The 10,981-nt window shown below is 35.2% G+C and overlaps 1 protein-coding gene across 1 annotated transcript; it reads right to left on the bottom strand.

The window, feature by feature from the left end:
* Positions 1–1,153: 1,153 nt before the first annotated feature.
* Positions 1,154–10,260, bottom strand: LOC115989591 (auxin response factor 3). The gene is given in 12 exon segments (XM_031113348.1): positions 1,154–1,525; positions 2,232–2,300; positions 2,302–3,158; positions 3,250–3,406; positions 6,551–6,626; positions 6,707–6,838; positions 7,680–7,844; positions 8,130–8,220; positions 8,342–8,426; positions 8,588–8,770; positions 9,181–9,237; positions 9,647–10,260. Coding segments are annotated over 12 exon segments (2,286 nt in total). The 5' UTR covers positions 10,019–10,260; the 3' UTR covers positions 1,154–1,483.
* Positions 10,261–10,981: the final 721 nt, after the last annotated feature.

Here is a 10,981-nt window from a genome sequence, read left to right on the forward strand (position 1 = left end):
GAGTAGACTATATCGTACATTAGCATTTTCCATTGTAGACCATTGTTATTGCTTACAAACTTTTGGTCACTTCTTTTTTGTGGGTGTATTGGGGCACGGCTGCACATTCTATTCCTAATTACTCCTTTTTTTTTTTTTTTTTAATAATTATTACAAGTGGATTTCAAATTCTAGTTCTCATAAAGAAAATCAAACAATGCCACTATACTACAAAATTCTTGACATCCTTATTGTCATTCAGTGATAAGATTTAATATGATCCATAAAGATCAATATAATTTCATCTTGAACTTGGTATTATTTTGGTTTTTAAATTTAATACACTTGTAAATGCATCTAATTACAAGGCACGTGGTATGCATGGACATCTAAAAGCGGAAGGTTATTGAAATCAAACAAACCAAATATTGTCTTTTATATATAGAGGTAAAGTTAAGAGAAAGCTCAATTAGAATTTAAAATTAAAATCCAATTTTGCACTATGTATCTAAATTTAGGTAGAAACTACACCATAATTATTCACTTAAATTTGTGTCATGTATCCACTAAAGTTTTTTTAATTTTTGTGTCAAGTGAATTAATGAGTACAAAAATACTAATAATCTAATATTAATGAACTATATAATTTATAAATAAATAAATTATCATATATGCTCAATAAAAATCACCACGCAAGAAAGATTACCACACGTGCCATCTTATTAAAAGTTAGAAGAAGAAAAAATTATTATAAATAGTACTAAATTTAGGTAAAATTTTTAATTTGTAGCTAATTATATTTATTTTTTCAAAAAAATAATTTGACTAATTATTTATATTTTTATAATAAAAATTATATTTAATTTTAAATGCATCTATGTGTTTGCATGAGTTACATACTAGTTTTAATAATATTCAACCAATACTATAATATGAGACCAGACTGCAACTTATAATTTCATACGCTATTCAGCAAAAACAAATACACCCAGAAAAATACATTCATTCGGCCATTTTTTAATTGAAGTGATACCTCAAAATCATTTTCATTCTAAGAAATGTAACTAATAAGGCTCCTAAGCCAAAAAGAGAAACAATAAAAGCATAAAATGAAAGAGGGTAGTTCTAAGCAAGAAATAATAAGCAAAACAAGCAACGACTACAAACAATTACATATGCCGAACAAACTTAGAATGCAGCGGCCAAGATCTAAACAGAGTTCATGCAGAGAGAATGAACTTGATAAATATAGGCCAATTACAATTGCTATAACAATTTTGAATTGGGTAGAATTTGATAAGTTAGAACAGACCAATATCCAACGGGGAAGATGACAAGAAACCTAATAGATTAATACAAACTGTTCTTAAAGTAGAGATACTATTCAATTTACCTAAGAGGGAATAATTACAATTTTCTCCTCAAAAGCTAAGTTACAATAGTGGCAGCACACATAATCTGAGCAACAATGCATTCTCTCCTGCAACCTCGGCTACTCAAATCTTCAGTACATATCATAGTTCTTGAGACAATATTGCGGAGTTCCCTGCAAAATAATATCAACTTAATCAGCCATAGAGGCATGAAATTACATAGACTTTCAATTAATCAGGATTCAGGATAAAGAAACTTATGCCTGGAAAAATAAAGGCAAGTCCAAAATCATCTACTTGTCTACTTGATAGTAAGAATAGTAGCATGGATTATTATGGATCATTTGTTCTGACCCTGAAATTAAACCGAGTATCTTATATGCACAATCGCATAAGACGTACTTCAAATCAGATGGTAAGATTACCACCATGACATTTTAGCATGAGCCACCCCTAGATCTGCCTTTTTTTGGTGAGCCTTACACCATAACAACATGTGTCATGTGCCACTCAAGATGAGCAAAAAAACTCACTTCAGGATGCTAACTGCCAAACACCCCCCAAAACATAATATCATCAATAAATGAAAATGACCAGTTGGCACTTATTGCCGTGGATCATCTCCAAAAAGAATCAACCTCACCATCCTTATAAACCACTTTCCATCATTTCCCTAAACAACTGAGAAACCCTTCAGATCAATTTTAGCTCCAACCCATAATCAGATAATCACACCACCAGTCAAGCTTAGTAGACCAATTTCCCATTTACAACACTCCACTGCTTGCAAAGATGCAATTCCTACCTTACAAGTTACAACAGTTAGAACACAATGCAATATCAAAAGGCATATCTTCTACAGCATAAGAGGTTGCTTACTTTGGTAGAATTGCTTCCAATTGCCTGTGTCATCAACAGAGGCTTTGGATGGAACTGTTCCCCAACATGTTGGCAAATAAGAAGCACCAGGATTCAATGACAAGGAAACTGGAGTGGGGTTGTCCTCTGTATTTGCAGCATCTTTTTCCTCCGTCAGTGAAAACCCAAAGAGTCTGCAGCTACTTTTACATGAGGAAACTAGATCTTGACTGCCCCCAAATGTGGATCGGTTTGCAAAAGGATGAAGTGAAATACCCTGTTGATTATGCTCGAAACCAGAAGAATTCATGCCTCCCTGATCTTTCTTACAGAAGCTGTAACCAGAGTGTGAGGATGGTGTGAGCTTACCACCAATTGTTTCAGAAACAAGCAAATTTCGGTTACTAATTCTCTGCTCCTCCATATTATTGAAATTATACACTGAACTTAAGCTTGAAACGGGATTAATTGCCTGCTGGAACATTAACACAGAAGATGGAGATGAAACTTGCATAGATGGGGCAGATGGGCGCATATAGGCATTATTGCCCTGCATCATGGCAGACCATCCCTTCCGTGAGTTCGGCACTTGAACACCATCAAAGATTCCTAGTCTACCATTGTCATGAGCCTCATTTGTGGCTGGAGCTCTTCCATATGGAGAGCTTGGAAAAATTTCTTGACCTTGCAAGACCTTACGGAATTGGAAAGATTCACTAAAGCCTGTGCCTTTATAGGAGAGATCAGAATTCACAACTGGGTTTCTAACACCATCTCCCATTCCAGCAATCACAGAACCATTTGAACCAGGAAAACACCTCCTTGTTTCAGATGGATGATGGTTCTGAGTATCAATACCATCATAATGGGAAAAACCCAAAATTTCTTGACCTTGCAAGACCTTCTGGAACCTTGAAGATTCCCCAAAGTCTGATGCTCCAATCCCATCTGTTAGAAACATCAAGACCATTCAATCATGTTACATGGAAAAGGAAAAGAAAAATGGTTATGAATAAACTCATAATGCAAAAGAACCTACTAGGAACTGGAAATTCCAGTTTTGCTGAAGGCAAACCGATCCTGGTCCTCTTTGAACCAGATGCCATCAAGCTACTGGAACTGGAAAGAGAACCAGATGGTTCAATTTCCCATGGAGAGACCCTGTTATGCCTGGTCTCTATATCATCCCACCGTACCTGCAAAAAGAAGCCAACATTGTTTGCTACCTTCAAATCTAACAATTTCTTCAGGAACATCTCATATTAAAAGTAAGAATGGTTACAACACAGACAACTCAGATGCAAGAGCATCCAAACAAATATATGAAGTGCTCCAAACGTTGACAAACTTAAAGAGTAGCATAAATTCTGATGCATGGGCTAGTGATTATTAGGCATAAAATTTTAATACAACTTAGAAGTAATCCAATAATGATCAAAGTCAATATCAATCAGAAACCCACAAACTATCCCATGGGACACTACAGAGAAATTCTTGGCCATAGATTTAGAGCTGCCAGTCTATAGCATGTTAGGAGGGGAAGAAGGGAAGAAGAGCTTTAAGGACCTCCTAAAGCACAAAACATCTTTAAGTTAAAGCTGGAATTTCAAGCTTTAGCATTAAAGCTCTTAGTGCATTGCTCTAGCTTTTAATATAAATAATGAATTCACAAAAAAAGCCCATGCTTATGTCTTAAAATGACTCTGAATGCCCCACCAATTTTGAGAGAGAGAGAGCCAATAATTATTATTATTACTAATATTATTAATCAAATAAACATTGGCCGTTAATTGAATTAATTGATTTCAAGTATGAAAATACAAGCACTTTTATCATGTGATGCGGCGGGAAGCAGAAGGAAATATTGATTTTAATTTAGTTTTTTTAAAAAAAATTTTGGAGTCAATTGTATTCTATTTTAGAAATTAGTAGTTACAGTAATTAGGTTTATTAGTACTATCTTAAGAGTCATTGGTATTTTGTAATTCAATAATTGGGATTTCACAAATCATTTAGAAATTAGGTTTCCTAAGTCAATTAGAATTAGGTTAGTAGTTTATATAAGCCTAATATTGTACTCCTCTGGAGACGGATTATTTTAAAGGTGAATAAGATTTCTCTTGAAATTCTCCCAATGGTCTGGTGCTGAATGTTAGAAATAAAGTGTATGACTAAATGATTACATTTACCATATCCCAATAACTCAAGCTTTTGGAACAATTGGTAATTTAACATAGTATCAGGGCAAGAAAATGTTGGTAAAAGTGTCAAGCGCACTTAAAGCACATAAGCCTTTTGGAGCCTAGGTGTAAAGTGCAAGTGCACGTCTAATTGAAGTAGAACGCACATTTTTCAAATATAATATCTCATAAACTTTAATATTCATAACATATAATAAAAAAATAATAATAACTCAAAATTTGTATATATTAGTATTACCTATTAGGTTAAGTGCAATTTTATAATGTTTGTAAATTCGAATTTTACCTAAGTTATTTCAATTCTTAAATTTTTTTTAAAGCACATTGAAAACAATTATCAATGGTGAATATCATAATAATCTAGTCAAAGAAATTTCAAAAATAATATTTTATATAATTCTCTTGTGCTCTATAAAAGTATAGAACCATGATAGTTATGATCAAATGATGTATATGGTTCGATCAACATACATCTAAAAGTCAAAACACCAAAAAAGCACAAGACTTGTAAATTAACCTTGTTCGTATTTATAAAAAAATTATTTGTGTAATACAACACCCCAAAGATAGAGGTTGTGTAATAAATCATTGGTCCATGCCATTTCTTTCAAGATCAAAAAATTAATTTTGATGACGCATATCTTTTTTAGTAATAAAACAAAAAAAAGTGTGCCTAGGTACTTTGTGCTTCTTCAAAAAGCTCCAAAAAAGTGTGCCTAAAACACACTTCATTAATGAGCTTTTTTTTGGCCTAGCGAAACATTGAGAGCTTGGGGCTTTGAGCTTAAGTGTGCTTTTAACAACACTGGATTAGAAGATCCTGAGTTTGATCCCAGTCACCTCCACTCTACCTCCCATTTAAGATCCAATATGTTGAACCTCACCTATTAAAAGGGAGTTTAAGCCCACACATGAGAGGGAGTGTTAGAAGTATGTGGTTAAATGATTAAATTTACCATATCCTGATAACTTAAGCTTTTGGGACAATTGGTAATTTAACAGATATCTTCTTTTATCACTTTTCACATTTAAAAGCCCTTTATTAATTTTGCTACCAAATGAGTGTAACTTCAAATCACTTTAGCATTTTAGCTTGTCAGCCGCTCAAAATCCTAAAACTCTTTTTAGTCACTTTATTGCGAAAGCTCTACTTCCTACAGCAAAAGCTCTACAACTAGAGCAATGCCAAATGGAGTCTTAGATGTTAATTTTTGTGAATGACAAAGCGCTGCTTGAAACTGCAAGAGCAAAACAAACATCAATAGAAGATGTCATACCCTTCCTGATACTACTAGTCTCAGAATTCAAAGTATGAGGCTAGTATTTTGTGTCATAGTTCACAAAAGTACACGCATTCAAATTAAAAATGAGGATGGGAGAATTCATTTAGTGGATTTTGATACCCAACACTATTTAAAAAATTTAAAAAAAAAAAAATTACACAGCTCTTCTGATGCCCAATGCATTTGACATTTGCTCAGCAAAGTTTAATTCATTATTGATCATATAATGAGTTTCAGGCACTCAGAAGATAGGAGTAAATTACAAACAATTGAAAACTTTATATGAACTAAAGGATATGTAAAGCAAGTTTCCAGTCACAATTGATAGAGACAATCTTATTTTACATCATGAACTGAACTTCAAGCCTCAAACATACAGCTAAATGAATGGAATAAGAAGCATACATTTGATATCATAATCATAATCAAGATTCAAGGAATGACCCTAAAAGTTTTCTAGAAATAATAATTATTTAATTAATAATTTGTACAGTGTTGGAATCTATAAGCATTTGTGTTATGTCTCAAAGAGAACAATGTATAGTTATTTAACTAATTACATTGATTGAAAGAGAAGGTACAATGGCAGAGAAGGAAGAGAAAGCATTTGTATAATGTTTTAAAGAGAAAGTATAGTGGCAGAAGAGGACTGTAAACCTTACGGTTAAAAAGCACAAAGGCTACAACAGAGGGTACAATGAACCGTGGCAACTTATTTTAAATGCAAATACACACACACCACACAAATAAAGTGTAAGATTACCATTAAATCTAATCCTCAATGCGCAAGCCCCTGATTAGCATTTGAGGAAAATAATTATTGTAAAGACGATCAGGTTCTGTCATAAATACATACCAGTAGGCATCTCCATTTTGAACCAGGCCATCTAACAGGATCCGCATCGCTAATTCCAGTTATAAACCCAGTGTATCTGACAAAAAGGAGGGGGAACGTTAGTTAGATTCTGATGAAGTATTTTATCTTAAGTTGTTCAAGCACAACAAGCCTAACCTTCTCTCTGCGGCATCTTCTGCTTCAAAACGCATTTTGAACCTCATTCCAACTGAAAAAGAATGGTCCGCACTCTTCAAGAATTTACGAAGAGGAATTATGAATTCTGATGAGCTGGGCCTACTAGATATGCTAAGAAAAGTTTAGTCATATAGGGCACAATTAGGAAAGCATGGACAAAATGAATCTTTGAACTTTCAACAATAGGTAAGCATGAAGATAGTGAAACAGAATAGTAGAAACCACTGAGTAAAAACCTTACCATATAACAAGCAAATAGTTAGAAAGAAGACAAAGGGTCATTGGCAACCTTGTAAACCTAAGGTTCAAAGGCGAAGGATAATGGCATTACTTTGTAAGGAGAAGTGATCATACTTTTTAAGGCAGATTGATGTAGGGAGTGAAAAAAGTACAGACGTGGTGGCAGATGGAAAGAAAGGGGAAAGGTCAGAATACTTTTGAGATGAAGTGATGTTCTGGATAGTGTTAGCTGTGTGGGATATCCAGTGGAAGAGAAAATATGAAATTGCAGTGCTTATATGGAACCTAAGGTGGAAGTGAGAACAGAGAAATGGAGGCACTTTGTACAATAATTTTCTTCAACACTTAATTGTTTCAACTTCTCTTCTATGAGAACAACAAAAAAAAACAAAACAAAAATCCTATAAGATATGCATAACAAACTCTCTAAGCGAACCTATACAAACACATGCAAGTGATGCAAATGAAGTTCACATTATTCCAACTGAAATTCCTTTTTAGTCCATATAATTCCCCTGTAACCCAAATAGAGCCAAGCTGTTGACAAGCACCTCAAAGAAAAGGTAAGTTTGAATGGGGGTTTGAACTTGAGACCCCATATGTTAAAGACCTCATTCTGAGATTGTACATGCCAATCACTAACTAACAATAAGATAACAACAAAATGCTATATGTTTTGGACAAATACAAGACAAAGAGAACAGCTCAATACCTTGGATTGTAGTAAATGTTGAATGGACCTCTCAGGGATATAGCATTAACCACCTCCATGAGAGAGGTTTGATTCATCTGCTGGCTACAGAGTGCTGAGAAAGTAGCACCACCTTTAACTTGAACAGCTCTTCTGACTCCAAGTCGCAATTCTCCATCCTCACCCCTGGTGCAAATATCATTTAAGAATCACAAATAACATCTGAGGTTTCCTGTGCGTTAACTTTGTCATTTTTTAAGATTTGCTTATTATTTTATATTAGCATAAGGGTGTTCTTGTAATCTTGTCATATCACTCCACTATAAAATGTGCCAAGATGAAGTACTAATTGATGACGCCCAAAACCTTCTCTCTCTCTCTCTCTCTCCATTCTTCTCTTCTCCTGTCTACTCTCCTAACCTAATCTTTCAAATTTTTATAAATCAACGTCCTCAATGTGAAGCCATTTACCTAAGAAAGAGCACAGCATCTCCAGAAACAAGCTTCTTCTTGTTTACAAAAGCACTCCACCCAGTAGTGAGCAAATGCCTGCGTGGCTGCCCTGCTCAAGACAAGAGGCAGTAAAAAGACTTCATCAAAATTCTAATCACATGTTATTATTTGACCATCTGAGATATCTCAGCAAATGGAGCACTAAATATGAATTGGATACTATGGTGTACCCCGGTAGATATGTCGAAACTTCCATTCCACACCATGCAGATCCTTTGCCACAAGCTCTTGCGATGGCCTCTGTTGCTTATAGTCCTACAATAACAATTTACCAAAGCTTATCTACCTATGCAAAAGAAGTATTAAGCTTAAAGCACATACATTGGTATAAAAAACGTGCATTCAAAACAATTGGTTGATGATGGAAACCAGGTAATGCCAGCATATATGTGGAGAGAAAAACTCAATACAATTACCAGGGGAGGGAAACAGTCCTCAGCAGCTCGACGAGGGACAGAGAAGCCTCCATGAGTACTAGTATCAGAAGCAGTAAGGGTCTTACAGAACATGTGGGGTGTAGATGAATTCGCAGCTACTTCAACATCCTCTTCTTCACCATCTACATCAACTTCCCCTTCTTGCAGTTTCTGCTCGAATTGCTGTGTAAAATGACAATTCATGCAAAACAAAAATCACCCTCTAGAGCTTCAACATGAAAGCAAATAAGGAATGAAAAAATATACATTTACACATGAAGTAAATCACATGACTTCATTCAAATTTTCAAGGACACGGAAAAAAAACAAAGAAATGCCAAATTCAAAAAATTTCAATGCCTCATTTTGTTGCTAATAATACCAAATGGAAAATGGAAATGACACAGTTAGAAAATTCCACGTTTCCAAGTTAGAAAGATCATATTTGTCGTTTTGGCCTAAAATACGCACAGCCACACGGCAAAGTTGGAAGTTTGTCCATCATTTTAATTCCCAATGCTCAAATTTATCCTTGTTTCCTACATTTTATTGGCAACAAAAAAAAAAATGCATAAAATCTGAACAAAGCTCACCTCACTTTCAGGAACCAGTAAAACCTGTGCATAGACCTCATCAGTCCCCTCCTCCGCCTGCCCCAGAACCAAAAAAACCACAACATTTCACATCAAATTCACAATAAGAGAACCTTCTTTAACACCCCCATTGCTTCAACAGGAAACCATAAGCTCAAGAAAAACCAAGAATTTACACTTCAAACCCCAATAGAACCCATAAAAAGAAACACTTTAAGCTCAAATTAGCTCATTCCTGCACAGTAACTTGGTAAAGCAGAATTTTCGCTAAAAAAAAAATCTCTCCAAAAAAAAAAAACAGAAAACCCAAAATACCCAACAGCATTCATGAACGAACAAAACGAGCAGAAAAGATTTTAGTAAAAACAAAGAAGTGAGACAGAGAGAGAGAGAGAGACAGAGAGACAGACATAGATAGATATAGATAATGTTATAGTTTGGTGGGTGTTTGATTAAGAGGGCATACATGGAGCTTGACATCGAGGACGCGACAGAACACGTGGGGAGGGACATCATCAGTGTAGGCAGGTGCGAGCGAGAAATCCGGAAGCTGTTCCAACTGACCCTGAGGGAAGTACACCACCACACTACCTTTCTTCGGCAGAGATATCAGTGGGCCCGCACACGCGTGCCATAGCTCCAAACACACCGCAGACGAAGCCGAACCTGGTGCTGACGCTGATGCTGATGCTGATGCTGATGCACCCACCACCAAATTCGAACCCGACCCGACACTGGTGTTCAACCCGACTACGGAGAACGACGATGAAGTTGTTGAGGACGACCCCGACGACGGCGTTTCGTCTTCCTCCGTGGTGTTCAGATCGATCAGACCCATTATTAGATAATTATTAAGCGTTTTGAAACAGTAGAGAAGAAGAAGAAGAAGAAGAAAGAAAGAGTCTTGTTTGGGAATGAGAGAAATGGAAAAAGTGAGTGTGAGTGTGGTAGTGGGAGAGACAGAGAGGTCATGCCTGCATTTTTATGATGTGGGTAAATAAAGCTTTGGGAGTCTGAGAGATAGAAAGAGAAAAGAGAAAAGAGAGTTTAGTCTCAAAAAGAGGAAGCTCTCTCTCTCTCTCTTTCTCTTTCTCTTTCTCTTTCTTTCTTTCTTTCCTTTTTTTTCTTATTTTTATTTTTTTCTGTTTGTTTCTACTTTCACTCTTTGTTTTTTTTTTGACAAAGTGAGAGTGAGTGAGTGAGTGTGAACTGTGAAGAGGTTTTTTTTTTTTTTTTTTTGTTTTGTTTTTAGGTAACAAATCAAATCAAAAAGCTTTGACGATGGTGGAGGGTTTAATCGGTAACAAAGAGTATATTATTTTAATAATAAAATTGATTTTTTTTTTTTTGGGGGGTATTTCTGTTTTTGCATTTTGTGTTTTTATTTTTGTTTGCTCTGGTCCGAAGGCTGAGCTAACACAGCACTGCTGTTACTGCAGTGACTACTGTTGGGAGTGTGATGTGTGGCACAGAGTGAGTGAGTAAGGACTGTAGTAAAGAGAGTAGTGCTTGGCTTTGTCAGTTATAAACAAAGTAAAAAATAATAAAATATTACTATATAATGATAATAATATTATTATTACAAACTGTACGGACTTCCTGTATTTCCGGGAGGATGTCTATTCTGTCCCCTTCTACTCCTCCAAATCTCACTCATATGCCCCCATTTCTTAATCTTCCCCCATTTATTTAAATAAAGCCTAATTGTGCAGTTTTCTTTTTCTTTTTTTCTTTTTGCTTTTTTCCATTTTGGGGTTTTTTTTTTTGGTTGCTCTATTCTTCTTTTTCACTGATTTTATTA

This window comes from Quercus lobata, chromosome 5 (assembly GCF_001633185.2).
Source record: "Quercus lobata isolate SW786 chromosome 5, ValleyOak3.0 Primary Assembly, whole genome shotgun sequence".
NCBI lineage: Eukaryota > Viridiplantae > Streptophyta > Magnoliopsida > Fagales > Fagaceae > Quercus > Quercus lobata.